This window comes from Asterias rubens, chromosome 5 (genome assembly GCF_902459465.1).
Source record: "Asterias rubens chromosome 5, eAstRub1.3, whole genome shotgun sequence".
NCBI lineage: Eukaryota > Metazoa > Echinodermata > Asteroidea > Forcipulatida > Asteriidae > Asterias > Asterias rubens.
Genome location: NC_047066.1, coordinates 14,781,814 through 14,799,974, shown reverse-complemented (window position 1 = coordinate 14,799,974; position 18,161 = coordinate 14,781,814). Strand labels below are relative to the sequence as shown.

Genomic DNA, 18,161 nt, shown 5'->3' with positions numbered 1-18,161 from the left:
GTATTATTACTGCAAGGAGTGGGGGCGATTTTTGAGATAATATAAGACCTAATCCTTAAGCACAATGTAATGGTTTACAAGGTGCTGTGGCGCAATATGCTGCCAATCCAGCCAGGAACACCGGGGCGAACCCCTTCTCTTTTCGACAAGTGCACTGGGTTCTTTTACATGCGTTTAAACAACACATGGGACCAACGGCTTTACGTCCCATCCGAAGGACGAAGCAATGGTAATGTGTCTTGCTTAAGGACACAGGTGTCACGGCTCCCCTCACCTGGAATGCACTCACCATCTCAATCAGGGAATCTGACTCTCTACGCACATTTAAGAAGTATATCAAACATTATTTATACCCAACCTAATGCGCTGCGCTCTTGACGTAGTGAGACTTTACAAATGCCTTATATGTATGTATGTATGTACATTGTATGTACTGTGTAGATGCAATCACAACATTATATCAAATTGCAAGCTTGCTTGGTTTAAACCACAGTGAATGATATTGACTGTTTGTTTAGTTTAAAGATGCTATGTCAGATTTTTGGCCCCAAACATTAAAAAAAAAGATTTGTTGGGGTGAATGGTATTTCAAAGAGTATCACCCGCTCTAACGAAAAAAAGTATAACTTTTACTTTTAATGGTCAGGAACCATGACAAAAACTGAAAACGTTTCTTATAAAACACATAAGAATTGGTCACTTGATATATTGTCGGGATCCCGACAAAAACTAATTTTGAGCACTTTTTTTCACTGCTACTAATAATTGGCGGACTTTTTCGAGCAATGGCTCAAATGAAAGCTTGTAACTTTCTCGACCCCCATCAAAATACCTATTGAATTTTAAACCAAAATTTTTGGGTAAAATCGGCAAAAAAATCTGACATAGCATCTTTAAATGATGATAAAAAACACAAATTGAACTTTGTATGTGGGTAAAAGAATTATAAGCTGGTAGGTTGTGTAGTACAAAACAAACTGTATAGAACTTGTGAGAAAAACAATTGTATATATACTGTGCATGAAAGATAATCTGTTAATCAAACTTCATAATCATAATCTTGGTTCCAAAACAATATTCAAATCTAACATGCAAGTGGCTTATTACCAGTTGTTACAGTGCTGGGCACTATTGGTAACTACTCAAAGTAATTGTTAGCATTAAAACTTACGCAACTTGTGTGACAAAGGTGTTTTTTTCTTCCATTATTCTCTTCCAACTTTGACGACCAAATTGAGTAAAAATTGTCACAGATTTGTTATTTTACACAAATATTGGGATAAATCAAGTGAGAAGACTGGTCTTTGACAATAACCAAGCGTGTCCAGTGCCTTTAATTTAAGCTCTTCGAAAGTCGCGCCTAGCAAAAAAAAAAAAACAGGTCAAATTTCCATCACACTATTCTACAGTCTCGAAGCGTTTCTTAACACACACCTCAATCTCATCAAAAGGTTGGTGGACAAAGCCCGAGGCCTCTGTGGGCTTCATCAGCGAATCTGCAGCCTCCTTCCCAGGTACTTTGTAGAAGGTGTACCGGCTGAACAGCCAGGTGAAGATAAGGAAGAGCTCCTTCTTGGCGAAGTCTTCGCCGAGGCAGACGCGACGGCCGCAGCCGAACGGGAGGAAACTCTCAGGCAGTTTAGCGAGAAGTTGCCCGTTATCATTCAAAAATCGCTCTGTTGTATTAAAAAATAATAAAATTAAAAAAATGGGGGTTAGGGTTATCATTAGCTTTCTACTCTACCAGCAAGGCTTCTGATGGATGATACCCAAGCCTATACATATGAATTGTATAAGGGGTAACCCTGTTACAGCCAGATGAGTAGGTGGCAGCAGCCCCTGGAAAAATAGTTGATTTGTAGCCCACACCTTGAAGTGGCCTTCAGGCCTTGTGTGTCTGGCTCCTTGCACAAACAAATCTAACTGACCTGGTTTAAACTGCTCAGGCTGGTCCCATGCCTCCGGGTCAAAGTGAAGACCTCTGTGGTTGATCATCACTGTCGTTCCTTTCTGAATATTGTAACCATCTAATAACGAAAAAGACGAGAATAATTTAGCTGCACAAAATGTACTTACTTTAGGTAATACTCCACTGTTTGTACACCTAAGACTGAACTAAGTGGACACTACTGGTACCAGCATAAAACCTCATTTGGTAACGAGTAATGGGGAGAGGTTGATATAGTATAAAACATTGTGAGAAACGGCTCCCTCTGAAGTGATGTAGTTTTCAAGAAAGAAGTAATTTTCCACGAATTTGATTTTGAGACCTCAAGTTTAGAATTTGAGGTCTCGAAATCAAGCATCTAAAAGCACACAACTTCGTGTGACAAGGTTGTTTTTTTCTTTCATAGTTATCTCGCAACTCCGACGACCAATCGAGCTCAAATTTTCACAGGTTTGTTATTTTATGCATACACAATTTGTTGAGATACACCAAGTGAGAAGACTGGTCTTTGACAGATACCAATAGTGTCCACTGTCTTTAAACTGAAACACACTTGGTTCAGTTGGTGACAAGCAATGTTGAAGCCAAACTACATTGTACCACCCTGCACAGATTCCCTCTATAGAGTAAATCAAACTAGTTCCCATTGTGCATTGATCTGAGAAACAACTAATGATAGGGAGTATCACACGTCACCAGAGCCAGAACACAGTCAAATGGCCATTCAACTTTTTTTGCAACAAATGGCCATTCAACCTTTTGCATGGCCCCATTAAAGGCAGAGGACACTATTGGTAATTACTCAAAATAATTATTAGCATAAAACCTTTCTTGGTGACGAGTAATGGGGAGAGGTTGATGGTATAAAACATTGTGAGAAACGGCTCCCTCTGAATGAAGTGCCATAGTTTTTCGAGAAAGAAGTAATTTTCCACCAATTTGATTTCGAGACTTCAGATTAAGAACCTGAGGGCTCGAAATCAAACATCTAAACGCACACAACTTCATGTGACAAGGGTGTTTTTTTCTTTCTTTATTATCTCGCAACTTCGATGACCGATTGAGCTCAAATTTTCACAGGTTTGTTATTTTATGCATAATGTTGAGATACACCAACTTTGAAGGCTAGTCTTTGACAATTACCAATAGTGTCCAATGTGGGTTGCCCTAAAATTTAAATCGTTCCATAGTCACGCCACACATCAAACATGTCTGCGCCCAGGGTGGCTTCAAAACGCAGAGCAAGTTAGCGCTCTAGTCAATATATATAGTTCTACGGTTTAGCCATACGATTGATACAATGAATAAGATTTAGAATAGGGTACCCGCTTCCAAAACATAGGATTCGAACTGCCTCTAGCTCCTGGGCAACCTCGATAGTCCAGTTGGTAAGGCACTGCTCTAGAAATGCAAGGGTCGTGGGTTTCGCATCCCACCCAAGTAATATGACTGTGATGTTTTTTTACAGGACTCTGGGAAAGTACTGAGTATACAGTGCTAACACACATTGATGTAAGGGTGAAACCAAAATCCAATGTACACATAATGCTACCGCAAAACTCACCTACTTTGTATGGGGAGGGGGTAATTAGGGAGAGGGGAGGGGGTTTAAATCAATTTCTTTATCCCTGGATTTTTGCCAATGGAGAAGCAAAAGGCCTTTTCGCACTATAAAAAATCTCTGTGTTGGAGACGGATACTATCCGTGTAATGTGGACCGACCTTTTCACACTACAACTTTTCAACATGGTGTCGATCTGGATAGAGTGCTGTATCCCAGCTAAGGAGGTGGGTTGAGATATCTTGATCCGAGTCAAAAATTCCAAACACGCATCAAAAGCCGTAGTGTGAACACCTCTGGGTTCATTCTCATTTTGTGTTGAGTATTTATGACGCAGTAGTTGATAAGAATCAGTGTTGTAGCTACGGTAGGCGTTGCTGGGTGAGCGTTGCTGGGTGGGACTGCCCAGAACCAGCAGGTTTTGGCCAGCACTCTGAGCAAAATACACTGTGCTGCCCAGCACAGATTTCCCCTAGATTGCACTTCAGCAATGATTGGCCCCATATCTAAACATGAACAATGTTGTTGAACCATCTTCCCTTGGTGGACTAAATAGGATTTAGAGCCCACCACTAAAATTGGTCTAGCTACAACACTGATCAGCTGGAAAAGAAATCGCTGCAAAGCATCACAACGCATCACTATGAATCAAGATGCACCGTGATTCATCACTTCTCGCTGCGTCCCACTTAGACCAGTCTAAGACCTTCCAATGTGAAACGACCACATAAAACACAGATTCACAGTAACACGTGTTACCTAACGGCATATTTCACGCAGAGCTAGTGTGAAAGCGTAGTAGTTTGTATCCACGTTGAAATTTTACCAAGTCAACCTGGACTCGAACCGGATAAGTTTTGACACGGATCGAATATTGATAGTGTGGAAAAGCCTATAATGGGTGCGTTCGATTAGCTTCCCCGAGTCGACCCCGGTACGCTCTAATAGCTTTGACGTCATTCCAGGGGCTCCCCCGGGTCAGCCCCAAGTACCCTGCTTGTGGAACGGTCACTTAGGGCTAGGCCAGGTGCATGACGTCACCACGAGAGGGTGAGTGATTGTTCGATTAGCTCTTGTCAGGGGCTCATCCGAATGAGCACCGAGGGTCGGCACTGGGAAGCTAATCGAACGCACCCATTGAGGTCAATTGGATACTCACTCAGGGAGGTATCAGTCAGCACAGCATGTGGAACACCTAGTGGTACTACAGAACCATAGCGCAAAAGCTCCAGTAAGGTAGCCTCTGTGTACGGCAAGGTGCCTTTATCGTCAAGAGAGGGCAGTCTATCGCGACCTATGACGTCATCAATCTCCTGGGCAATCCTCTCTTGGATTTCGGGGTGCTCTGCAAGCGCAGCGACTGCCCAGTGAAGAGTTAAGGTGGTTGTCTCTGTTCCGGCTGTTTGGAAACGAAATAATAATAATGATAATAACAAAAATAACAGTGGCTATTTATAAAGAGCGCATATCCGTCACCCAGTGAGGCTCCTGGCACTGTAACACAGTTTTTCCTGCGAGGTATGAGGGACTACGTTTCAAGGTATGAGGGCCTACGTTCTCCTCCTCATTCCCCCCCCCCCCCCAGGGAGAACAGTGTTTTTACACTGTTGGGACTACCCTGTATAAATAATACTTAATAATAATAATAATAATAATAATTATGAGACCTAATCCTCAGCACCGTGTAATGGTCAACAAGGTGCTGTTGAGAATATGATGCTGCCAATCAGACCAGGAACACCAGGGACGAACCCCTTCTCTTTTCAGATAAATGCACTTGGTATTGTTTCACGCTTTACACAACACACAGGACCAGCAGCTTTTATCCCATCTGAAGGACGAAGCAATGGTTAAGTCAAACCCACACTCTGCTGATCAGAAACACCAGAGGTTGAATTCAGTGCTCTTAACCGCTCCGCATCGACACTTCTACAAATTATTATTATTATAATAGGTTGCTCTGATTCTGTAGAGTGTCGCGACCGAGTGGTTAAGAGCATCGAATTCAAGTTCTGATGCTAAGTCACCGGAGTATGGGTTCGAATCCTGGTCGTGACACTTGTGTCCTTGAGCAAGATACTTTACTATAATTGCTTCTCTTCACCCAGGGGTATAAATGGGTACCTGCGAGGGTAGAGGTTGATATTGTGAATGAAAAGCTTTCGGAGCGCCACGGCAGCTCGGGGCTGTATACTCCCTAATGGGAGCTGAGAAAGATTAAAGGGATGCTTATTGGCCCAATGACCAGGGGAATGTAAAGCGCATTGATACGGTTTATTGTGAAATGCGCTATATAAGAATTTTTTATTATATTGTTATTATTATTCTATTTCTTTTTACCATCAAACAAATCCATGACAGTCTGAACGAGGTGGGTGTCTGTCATTAGCGTGGCCTCTTCCTCCCCGGCTGCTATGGCCTCCTTCTGGGTCAAGATCAGGGTGTCTAAGAAGTCCTTCACATTCTCTGAACATTGAAAAGCATAAACAATTTTACAAGTTATTTTATATAAAAATATAAATAAAACCAATAAATAAAAAAAACTATACTCAAAGACACTAGACACTATTGGTAATTGCTCAAAATAGTTGTTAACATAAACCTTACTTGGCAACGAGCAATGCAGAGGTGTTGATAGTATAAAATATAGTGAGAAACAGCTCCCTCTGAAATACAGGGATGTGATAGCTCGCTTAAAAGAAAGCCTGAAAATAAAAAAAGTCTTGAAAAGCAAATAACAATTCAAAAAGACTTTACCAGGGGCAATACAGAAATGGTCATCGCTTTCATTGCCAACAACCTACATGTACATTACATTTAAGAAGATATTCTTTTTGTTTCAAAGAAGATACGCTTCCGTTCCCTCAATATATGCATTAAACTCCATCAAGGCTTAAAGACAGTGGACACTATTGATAATTGTCAAAGACTAGTCTTGTGCATAAAATAACGAACCTGTGAAAATTTGAGCTCAATCGGTCATCGAAGTTGCGAGATATTAATGAAAGAAAAAACACCCTTGTCACACCATGGTCACACGAAGTTGTGTGCTTTCAGATGCTTGATTTCGAGACCTCAAATTCTAAATCTGAGGTCTCTAAATCAAATTCATGGAAAATTACTTCTTTCTCAAAAACTATGTCACTTCAGAGGGAGCTGTTTCTCACAATGTTTTATAATATCAACCTCTCCCCATTACTCGTAATCAAGAAAGGTTTTAAGTTAATAATTATTTTGAGTAATTACCAAAAGTGTCCACTGCCTTTAACACACTTCCTCTTAGCATCCCTTTACCTGGGTCAAATTTTTCACGGTGACTTTCAAACTCGACGTAAAACAGCTTGAAAAATGTATTGAGCATCCCCTCAAACTTTATGTCATACGGCAGTTTGATGTACTCGAAGATCGGAAAGAAATCCGACAGAAGACCGTTTCCTAAAGCTGCTGTAACTTCATTGTTAACATTGATGAATTCCAACAGATCCGGATCATTAGTTTCATATCTGTAGGAAAATAACGCAAAATGTTTTTTTGCGATTGATTATTGTTTAATAGATGAAAGATTAAGTTTTGACCCTGTTTACAGTACACTAATGTGTGATAGCACTGTACATTATACTCAGTACTTTCCCAACCTCTGTGGAAATAATCACAGGCATATTACTCAGGCGGGATCTGAACCCATGACCTTGTAATTCTAAAGAAGTGTCTTACCAACTAGACCACCAAGATTGCTTGGTAGCTAGAGGTAGTTCAAATTTTAACAGCGGGTACCACAACGGTTCAATCTTGGTGGTCTAGTTGGGAAGACACTGCTCTAGAATTAAAAAGGTTGTGGGTTCGAATCCCACCAGAGTGATATACCTAAGATTTTTTTCACAGAGCTTGGAAAAGTACTGAGTATACAGTGCTTACGAACATGGGTGTATGTGGGTAAAACCAAAAATAATATTCTTTATCCCTGATGCAAACTTTGATTCTGGTTAAAGCCACTGGACATTAATGGTAATTGTCAAAGACCAGTCTTCACAGTTGGTGTATCTCAACATATGCATAAAATAACAAACCTGTGAAAATTTGAGCTCAATCGGTCGTCGAAATTGCAAGATAATAATGAAAGAAAAAACACCCTTGTCACATGAAGTTGTGTGCTTTCAGATGCTTGATTTCGAGACCTCAAATTCTAAATCTGAGGTTTCGAAATCAAATTCCTGGAAAATTACTTCTTTCTCGAAAACTACGTTACTTCAGAGGGAGACATTTCTCAAAATGTTTTATACTATCAACAGCTCCCCATTACTCACTACCAAGAAAGGTTTTATGCTAATAATTATTTTGAGTAACTACCAATAGTGTCCACTGTCTTTCATATGAACTTGGAAGATTCCAGACCCCGTGTTTACACAAACGTCTTCCATTGACTTATAATAATGGCTTCTTATATAGCGCTCAGGTCCGTCACGCAGTGACGCTCATGGCGCTTCAACATTATTACCCCTGGTCACTGGGCCTTAAATCATTCCTTAAACCATCTCAGCTCCCTGGGGAGTATACAGCTTGTGCCGCCAAATATGTAGCGCAATCAAAGCTAACCTAAGAACACAAGAACCAACTCTTCCCTCACAGGTACCCATTTACTCCTGGGTGGAGAGAAACAATTAGAGTGAAGTGTCTTGCTCAGGGACACAAGTGTCACGACCGGGATTCGAACCCACACTCTGCTGAACAGAATCACCAGAGCTTGAATTCGGTGCTCTTATCCCCTCGGCCACGACACCCTGATTTTCAAGTGGAAGTGCCCTTTGCAAACTGAAAAAGGCATTGCCCTTTCAAAGATGACATTCTTGAGCTGAAAGTTCTTTGTAGCAAAATATGCAGACCATACTTTAAATGTGACACAATCAAACGATTCGGGTTTTTGAGATAAAATTGCTCTTGCACTTGTTTAAGACATTAAATTTAACCTGAAGTCGGGTTCGAGACTTGTAATTCTTCCCCCAGTAATATGCCTGTGATTTTTTCACATGACTCGGGAAAGTACCGAGTATACAATGCTTACACACATCGGTGTATATGGGTAAACCAAAATGAATATTCTTCACTGTTATTTATAGGTATGTATTTTTACCCAACAGGGGATCTTTATTTTTTGTAAACACCATGAAATATCCTTAGCCTTACTGTTTTCCGAAGCACATTGTCGCAAGGATATTGTAAACTGCTTGCCCAATGGTATACTTTGGTGCAAAAGGCTTGTCTCCTTGTTCGTCCAGAATTTTACCCACTTTTGGAGTCACTGCGAACACCAGCTTTTCCAAATCTTCCTTGCGGGTGAATCGTCTGGAAAAAAAAAGAGAGATAAAAAATACACTGTTAATTCTATGTTTTAAATTTGTTTATGCAATTTGCCTTACACACAAGGTTTCGAGGCCACTTTCAGGTGTGGGCTTCAATCAACTTTTTGTCCGGGGGGGGGGGGGGGGGAGTTGCCACCTACATGTACTCCAGGGGCTGCAACAGATGCCTGCCTGGTAAAGCAGACAGCACTACCTCAACAAATTTACAGAGCAATCACGGTTAAGTGTGTTGCTTAAAGACACTGGACATTATTAGTAATGTCAAAGACCAGTCTCCTCATTTAGTGTACATAGCTCAACATATGCATAAAATAACAAACCTGTGAAAATTTAGCTCAATTGGTCGTCGAAGTTGCGAGATAAAAATAAAAGAAAAACACCATCGTCTCACAAACTTGTGTGCATTCAGATGCCTGATTTTCTGAACTCAAATTCTAAATCTGAGGTCTCAAAATCAAATTCCTGGACAATTACTTCTTTCTCGAAAACTACAACACTTCAGAGGGAGCCGTTTCTCACAATGTTTTATCGTATCAAACTCTCCCCATTACATGTTACCAATAGCAGGTGTTATGCTACTAGTTATTTTGACTAATTAGGGCCTACCAATGGTGTCCACTGCCTGTAAGAACACAAGTGTCCTGACTGGGAGTCAAACCCACACTTTGCTGATCAAGCACCAGAGCTTGAATCCGGTGCTCTTAATCGCTAGACCATGACACGCCACTTGCCATTGAAAGTTTTCTTCACATGTTTGCTCCCTAAAATTATTTGAAAGAGACCAGGGAGAATGTCTTACCGGACTGCAGAATGAGCTATCTTTCGTTGGAACTTCCACTGTGGACCATAATCCCCTAAAACAATATCCTTGTACCCCTGTGAGAACAATCTAACTGAAGAAAAAGAGAAGAAGTTAAGATTACACTTTAGTTTCTTCCTTTGGTTTGTCTCTTTAAGTTTGTTCAAGTCTTTTGAGTTAAGTCTCCAGTGCTTCAAGTCTTTAAAGACACTGGACACTATTGGTAATTGTCAAAGACCAGTCTTCTCACTTGGTGTACCTCAACATTTGCATAAAATAACAAACCTGTGAAAACTTGAGCTCAATTGGTCAGCAAAGTTGGGAGATAATAATGAAAGAAAAAGACCCTTGTCACACGAACGTGTGTGTTTTAGATGCCTGATTTCGAGACCTCAAAATCTAATTCTAAGGTCTCTAATAATCGTTTCCTGGAAAATTACTTCTTTCCCGAAAACTCTGTTACTTCAGAGGGAGCTGTTTTTCACAATGTTTTATACTACCAACAGCTCCCCATTACTTGTTACCAAGTAAGGTGTAATGCTAATCATTATTTAAAGTAATTACCAATAGTGTCCAGTCCCTGAAGGTCAAGTCTCAAGTCTTTTGGGTCAAGTGCCAAGACTTCCAAGTCTGAACAGAGTCTCAAACTAGTCTTTCAGGTTTTAAAGGGTCTGTATTACGTTTGGTAATGACTCTGAAAATAAATGGCAATATAAACTTTTGTGGTAAGAAGTAGCCCTACAGCAGCTTTGGATAGTATGCATTTTGAGAAACATTTCGGGGGAAAATATCACTTTGTATCCCCAAAATTTGAATAAAATGTGTTTTTATGTGTATTTCTACAGGAATATTCTTCCTGCGTGGACATATTTGCTCTGGAGTTGCAGCGATATCTAACAAACGTGACCACCTTTTGGTATGAAATTCTCACACGTTAACTTTTATTGTATACAACTACATGTACATACTATAGGACTAAAATAATGGAACATTTCCAAAAACTAAAGGTACATGTATGCATTGACTTTAAGCCTCATGTGCATGTATTGTCCAGCAGTCTCGTCTCAATTGTTTTATCTCAAGTCTCAAGTATATTATAAGTAATAATATTCATTAACTTAAAAATAAAGACAATGTAAACAAAAAAAGCATCAGGTCAAGTCTCAAAGATTTTTAGATGAAGTCTCAATTTTTGTTTAGGTTAAGTCTTAAGTCTTTAGGGCAGAAAGTCCAACCCCAAAACAATACAACTAAAGTGAGGCCCAAGTACGACTTTGAGTCCCAGGGCCTTGTCTCATGAGGTAATTTTTGTGGGCAACCTGGAGCAACCAACTGCAGTAATGCATGCTCAAGTGCCACTTTGATGCAATGAGCAATGGCTTTATAATAACAATAACTTTCGATTTATATAGCGCCTAATAACTAACACTTAATTCTCTAAGCGCTTTACATTAGTGCCCTGGTCATAGGGCCATCAACATCCCTTTTTTTTTTAATGGTTCTCAGCTCCCTTGGGAGTATACAACCTGGGCAACAGTTTATATCGCTCCAAAGGCTTTTTCATTCACAATATCAACCTCTACCCTCGCAGGTACCCATTTATTCCCCTGGGTGAAGAGAAGCAATTATAGTAAAGTATCTTGCTCAAGGACACAAGTGTCACGACCGGGATTCGAACCCACACTCCGGTGAAAACGCACCAGAACTTGAATTCGATGCTCTCAACCACTCGGCCATGACACTCTACTTTTCACTATTTTCTCTTGATCCTGGACCCAATTTCATAGAGCTGCTTAGCATAAAAATTTGCTTAGCATAAAATTTATTCCTTGATAAAAACAGGATTACCAACCTAATTTCTACGTGATTTTCAGGATGAGCAAACAACAGCTGAGTAACAGTACCAAGCAATATGCAACAAATGGAAATCTGGTTGGTAATCCTGTTTTTATCAAGAAATTTCATGCTATGCAAATTTGTGTGGTTAGCAGCTTTATGAAATGGGCCCAGATGGCCAATCAATCTCAAAGTTCTACAGGTTTGTCAGTTTATGTATACATGTATGGTGGATCACATAAAGTAATTTTTATAGAGAGACTTACCAGAATTTGACTTGGGTCTTCCTGCAAACTCCACAGCCTGTTTGACCATTGCTTCTTTGACAACATCAATGGTGTTCAATATCACGACATTCTTTGAGGCAAACTTGAGTGAAAAAACGGTGCCATATTTCTTTCTCAGATCGATGAAGACGTCATGAAGTGTCCTTTTGCTCATGAAGGCTGTACAAAGGAAAGAAAGAGTGTTCATTAGATTTCAATTTGAACATCAAAAGTAAATTTTCTGGTAGTTTTTACAAATTGTTTGGTCAAAGATCATCTATGTCATGGTGTACATGTATGTGTTGACCACTCGCACGCATGTCACATTTGATTCTCACAATGCAATACAACAGGCATTACCACATCACTTTCACAGTAGGCTACTGGCATGGGGAGAAAAAAATCCCCAAACAAAGAAGACAAGAGAAAATTTGGGTTACCAAATTCACAGTGCCATTTGTACTGTTGGGTAAGCGCGCCTGGCGACTACGACCCAGTAAGTACTATCTGACTATAGATTGTGTTGAATAACCCCTTTTTTTCTTGTAGGGCAAACCGAATGCGTGTCCAAACGCGTACATGTACATCAATGAAGCATGCAGCACGCAACATTTCCGGTTTGATTTCTACAGCACATGCACGCACACATCCAAGTACACATAAGCCATGTTGTAGGGCAGATATTTGAATGGTGACTTCATATTCAATGCGGTCTATAACAGAAATGTAGAGAAACACAGCACTGGGTTGTTGTGTGCATTGTCTGCACACCAGCCCACTGTGCAAATGACCTTGGTAGACATGAGTAGAATTGGGCATTGTACATGTAATAGGCCTACTGGCTAGAAAAGTAAACATCCTTTAAGTGTTTTTTGTGGGTGTATGGGAATTTTTGGCTGCTGTCTCAATAGATTTTATAGTCTGCTCTGTAAGCCTGGGCTACTAGTGTGACTTTAGTCTTAAGGGGTGATGTGATCCCTTTGGTGCATAAAATTTGACTAAACTGGGATGGTGTGGCATGGCATCACAGCCGTATTAAAGGCAGTGGACACAATTGGTAATTACTAAAAAAAATTATTAGCATAAACCTTACTTGGTAACGAGTAATGGGGAGAGGTTGACAGTAAGAAACATTGTGAGAAACGACTCCCTCTGAAGTGACGTAGTTTACGAAAAAAAAGTAATGTTCCACGAATTTGATTTCGAGACCTCAAGTTTCGAATTTTAGGTCTTGAAATCAAGCATCTGAAAGCACACAACTTTGTGTGACAAGGGTGGGTTTTTTCCCATTATTATCCTCCCAACTTCGATGACCGATAGAGCTCAAATTTTCACAGGTTTGTTATAATGTTGAGATACATGTACATGTACATGTACACCAAGTGAGAAGACTAGTCTTTGACAATTACCAATAGTGTCCAGAGTCTTTAAAGGCACCTGGAAATAGGATTTGTTTTCTTTTAAACATAAGAGTATATATGTTTATTAACAATAAAACAATTTTTTGAGTTATTGTTTGTCACGATTTATATGTTAAAAAAATTAATCAAGTGCTTGGGGGGGTTGACTCCGCCTACCCCTTTTGTGACACGATTTTTTGTTGGAACCGCATGCGATTCACCGTGCGTGCAGGTCCTATGTGACCGTCCGCACATTATACAGCAGCCATAGTGCGTGCGTGCAGTCTGCTCCGTGGCAGTATTTCTATAATAATACGTAGGCAGACCCACATCTTACAACCCATTTGGTCACTAAAAAGTCGCATAGTTAAATAAAAATAGCAGCAATAGCTTTTTTAAAAACCACTAGGCGTTCAACATTTTAGAGTTTCAATGTACGTATGTGTGTAAAATCGTGTCTAAATTTGTTTTGATGTGCCATGTTCCCAGACGTAATGTACTGGGGCCTGACTACAAATAATTTTCTCTTCAAATATCGCGCCTTGAATTACGTCACAAACAGCGCCCTCTCGAGTCGGGGCCTACTCGTAAATTTGTAAATACAATCAAAACTAATATTTTTAAACCTTAGTTAACTTTTTATTCACATTCCTCTCATAAAAACACATATTTTAGTGACAAAAGCTTTATTTAAAAAAAATACCACTTCCAGGTGACTTTAAGGTGCAAGTGAAGAAAGAAAATAAACAAAGTGGGGGACAAAAAGCACAAGAAGTTGACAAAATCCAACATACATTGTAACTAGGGTGCAGGTTAAAAAGCTAGTGTTGAAGTCGCGTCTATCCTTGAAGTCATGACTACTGTTTTTCAACTGCTCTGTTAATCGTTCCACCACAATTACTACAAAAATAATCATGACTTCCTGCTTGGTGAACCAATTGTTTTGGCGGCAGCTCTTTAGAAATTGTGAAATTTCTCCGGGTATCCTCCCTCACTTTTACCCTTAAAAAAACGAATGAAAAGGTGTCTGTATCCTGCAAACTTTTTTTTCACGTTTTTTGTTTTAAAAATTAAATAAATTAGTAGGATAGGCTGGTATCAAAATGGGTGAAAAGGTGGCTGGTTGCCATTAAATAATATAATAGTTATAAAAAAAACTGAAAGTTTTCAGTTTTGTCAGGGAGTTGTGGCCAAAGAGCATCGGACTCAAGTTCTGGTGTATTATCTGGATGTGGGTTCGAGTCTGGTCGTGACACTTGTGTCCTTGAGCAAGACACTTAACTATTGCTTCTCTCCACCCAGGGGTAAATGAGTACCTGTGAGAGCAGAGATTGTTTTAAATGTGAATGATTGGCTTGGAGCGCAGTTAGTAACTCGCAGCACCAACTGCACTCCCCAGGGAGTTGAGATGGTTGAAAGGCACTGGACTCAAAATAATTGTTAGCATAAAAACTTACTTGGTAAAACAAGCAATGGAGAGCTGTTGACAGTATAAAAAATTGTGAGAAACGGCTCACTCCATGTAGTACATATAACACAGTTTTTGAGAAAGTAGTAATTGTCCACTAGAATATTTAAATTTGATTTCGAGACCTCAGAATTAGATTTTGAGGTCCCAAAATCAAACATCTGAGAAAAGCACACAACTTAGGTGATAAGGATGTTTTGCTGCAACTATTATCTTGCAACTTCAATGACCAATTGAGTTCAACTTTTCACTGGATTGTTATTTTGAGTATTATATGTTGAGATACACCAAGAGAGAAGACTGGCTGTTGTAAGCACTTTGAGATGCCCTGTGGTATGTGTGTGATAAAGCGTTAAATTTATTATTATACAAACTTATTACATTATTTTCCATTTGATTCACAGTTGAGTTGAAGTTCATTGTGGGCCCTTGAAGTGTTTAGTCTCATCTTGGAGCTGTATTTGATTTGATTTATTTTATTTTATTCAACATCCAACGGCAACAGCGCAAGCGCCAATTACAGGTCGGATAAACAAATTAATATTCAAACACATTAAAAACGGTAAAGTATAACAATAAATTAAGGAAGTAAACAAAACATAAAAATACACACATGGCAAGAAGGGAAAACTCCCCTTAAAAGAACCAACAGAAAACATGAAAGACCCAGGGGGAGGGCTGGGGTCGATTTCACAAAGAGTTAGGACTCGTCTTATCTCGAGTTAGGACGACTTAACTTAGGATTAATCTTAAGGTCTGCATGCTACAGTGCAGGGTTGGGACTCGTCCTAAGTCCTAAGATTAGTCTTAAGTTTAGGAAGAGTTTTGTGAAATCATTGGCTGGAGCACTTGCTTGACTTGGACTTTGAATGCAGAGATGGATTGGTGAAAATGTCCATGGAAGGGTTGTTTTGGTTTGGGTGATTGAATTATTTAACAGGAAGGTGAGACGGTGTATGAAGCCCTTTGTAGTGGCATTTACCCTGTTTTTAGGGACAATGAACAGACCAGGGTAACGGAGGTTATGACTGGGGACTTAAACTTTGGGGGAAAAGTAGCCCCACTTGTGTGGCCAAGGCTAAAGGATTCAGCTAGCATTTTTGCGAAACGGGTCAACTCGTACCCAAGTCAACTCGTAACCAAGTCAACTCGTACCCAAAATATTGTACCCGAGTCAACTCGTACCCAAGTCAACTCGTACCCAAAATATTGTACCCAAGTCAACTCGAACCCAAGTCAACTCGTACCCAAAATTTTGTACCCAAGTCAACTCGTACCCAAGTCAACCCGTAGCCAAGTCAATTCGTACACAGGTCAACTCGTACCCCAGTCAACTCGTACCTAAGTCAACTCGTACCGTATAGTAGGCATTGTATGCCGAAACGGAGAATTTCCGTGAGGCGTGATTTTATAAGCGGTAGGAAATAAATGATGTTCTATACTATAAATAATAGGCTCACGAAATTTGTTTTAAATTTAAATGTTAGATGTTCATCTCAGACTGGATTAAACTTTAAAGACATAAACCTAAAAAGGGAAAATGTCATGGTAAAAATTCATTCAATTCTAATTCATTTGCGTATATAATTATCGCTTTTCGATTCAATCCTTAATCAATTAAAAAACTGACATTGTTTCATTACTTTTTCCAACCCAATACAAATTTGCGTAAGTTCTGATTATCTTTTTCCGAAAGAAAAAAATTCATTCAAACAAGCCAATCGCAATAGACCTTATGCACATGACGTCATTTTAGTACGGCGCCCCCGCATTGAGTTTGAGGTCAAAAGGAGATTGTTCATTGGTCAATCTATGTGCGTTTTGATTGTTTCGTCACCGTTTGACCTCAAAGATGGCGGCTGGATGACGTCAATGCATAAGGTCTATTAATTTTTTTTCTTCTGATAAATTTTCCCCACAGTAGTAAAAAAGAAAACATTAGGCCTTCATCGGGTTGGATACGTCTACGAGTTGACTTGGGTATGTGTGAGTTGACTTGCGTACGAGATGACCCGAATTCACACAAGAATACACACAAGTGAAGTAGGGCGAAGGGAAAAGAGAAGTAACTTACTGGTAAGATTTCCAAGGATTGGCATTGGGGTCGGGCCAGGCGGTGCGCCGGCAGGCCTCCGAGTGCTCCTGTACAGAGCAATGGCAACCAGGGTAGTCAACCCAACCAAAACGGTGGTGATGTTCAAGAAGTTCGTGTCGGTACTAAGCTCCTCAGTGGAGGCCATCTTCAGTCAGTAGTGTTGCGCTTCAAACTTCGCGAATGACTCGACATTTGCTGTTGCTCTGAGCTGAGAATCTTTTGTTACGTGGTGATGAATCCCAGTCACGGGATTCAGTCACGGGATTGCACATCCAGCCAGCAGTCGTGTGTACACGTTATAATTGATCCCTAAATAAATAAAGATTATTTCTGACAATGGCGCTGCATATCCATTAGGGTTAGGAGAGGGGGAAAGAGTGCATGCGATGTGCCCGATGCAACAAAAATAACAACATATGGATATTAAACATGGAGGGCGCTGTGACCAGTGGTTTTTTTTTTTCAACCGGCCGCAGGTGGTTTTCTGCACTACGAAATGACCCCTGTCGTACGCGAGTGCTTTTCAACTGAGAAATTGTTTCTTCTCTCGTCGTAATCGATTAAAAAAGGAATCCTTAAAAAAACACAAGTTTCCCTTTTTTGTTTAGGATGGCAATTTTAAACAGCAGAAGAATGTGTTCCCGAAACCGGCCATTTTTATATAGGCCAGCATTCATGCAATGGTTGTACTTGAATTGAAACGGAATGCCTGATGGCTGAAAATATTCGATATAAATCTTCAAGACGAGGCTAGTTGAAAGTGAGAGCCTTGAAAAAGTTGGTTTTAGTATTCTTGAACATTAATTAGTATTGTTCTGATTGCTATGAGTATTATAGCGTAGTGCGCCCTTTTGGCCGCTTTTAAAAGGACATGTTGCCTTGGTTCCGGCGGACGGCCGGTCTTTGAAAAGCGTTTATAACCGTTGGTTATAAAACGCTAAATGGTTGGAAAGAAACACTTTTTTTATAGGGAAACATTCTGTATTCGTCCTTTTTCTCGAAATGTCATTTTTTTGAGTTAAGCTAATCTGCAATAAAAAAAAGTAAAGAAAGTGTAAAAGAAGACCAATGTATATTTTAATCACTGGATCGACTTTGAAATGTCACGAAAAGCGCCCTTAATTCACCAAGAGCACCCATCTCCCAAAGCACACAGTGCAAAATGCTAAATATTCAAAAAATACACAAAAAATACTTTAAAAGTCTCACAGCTTTTAACTTGAAAGGGAAAATTATTAATTGACTCTTGAACTTTTATTCTCTGCTCAATTTTATATGGGGAGTCCCTGGTCCCGTCAAGTTATTTTCCCTCCAAGTAAAAACACCCCTTCACAGGTCTAATTTTCAAAACGTCCGGGCATCAATCTTGAATGTCCCTACACCTCTCAGCAAAAAAAGAACCATTTATTTCAGGGCCTATGTTATCCAAAA

The 18,161-nt window shown here is 39.9% G+C and overlaps 1 protein-coding gene across 3 annotated transcripts; it reads right to left on the bottom strand.

The window, feature by feature from the left end:
* Positions 1 to 1,308: 1,308 nt before the first annotated feature.
* LOC117289971 (steroid 17-alpha-hydroxylase/17,20 lyase-like) lies at positions 1,309 to 17,090 on the bottom strand. Of its 3 annotated transcripts, none has more exons than XM_033771175.1 (9): positions 16,710 to 17,090; positions 11,768 to 11,947; positions 9,666 to 9,759; positions 8,691 to 8,849; positions 6,804 to 7,012; positions 5,850 to 5,975; positions 4,669 to 4,908; positions 1,929 to 2,027; positions 1,309 to 1,676 (listed from the first exon to the last, which is right to left on the bottom strand). In XM_033771175.1, the coding sequence occupies exons 1-9, from the start codon at positions 16,873 to 16,875 to the stop codon at positions 1,399 to 1,401; spliced, it is 1,551 nt and encodes a 516-aa protein (XP_033627066.1). In that variant the 5' UTR covers positions 16,876 to 17,090; the 3' UTR covers positions 1,309 to 1,398. The 3 variants fall into 3 exon arrangements, with proteins under 3 accessions (XP_033627066.1, XP_033627067.1, XP_033627069.1); XM_033771176.1 differs by having other exon boundaries at positions 4,669 to 4,911; positions 5,853 to 5,975; XM_033771178.1 differs by lacking the exon at positions 16,710 to 17,090 and adding an exon at positions 12,208 to 12,285.
* Between the last annotated feature and the right edge of the window lie 1,071 nt (positions 17,091 to 18,161).

What these genes read in the sequence shown, in the direction of transcription:
- LOC117289971 (XM_033771175.1), bottom strand. Translation starts at nt 16,875, where the DNA reads ATGGCCTCCACTGAGGAGCTTAGTACCGACACGAACTTCTTGAACATC. An exon ending in ACAATGTGCTTCGGAAAACA is followed by an intron (nt 7,013 to 8,690) that starts GTAAGGCTAAGG and finishes ATTTTCCTACAG; the next exon opens with ATATGAAACTAATGATCCGG. An exon ending in TGTCATGGATTTGTTTGATG is followed by an intron (nt 4,909 to 5,849) that starts GTAAAAAGAAAT and finishes GTTTCCAAACAG; the next exon opens with CCGGAACAGAGACAACCACC.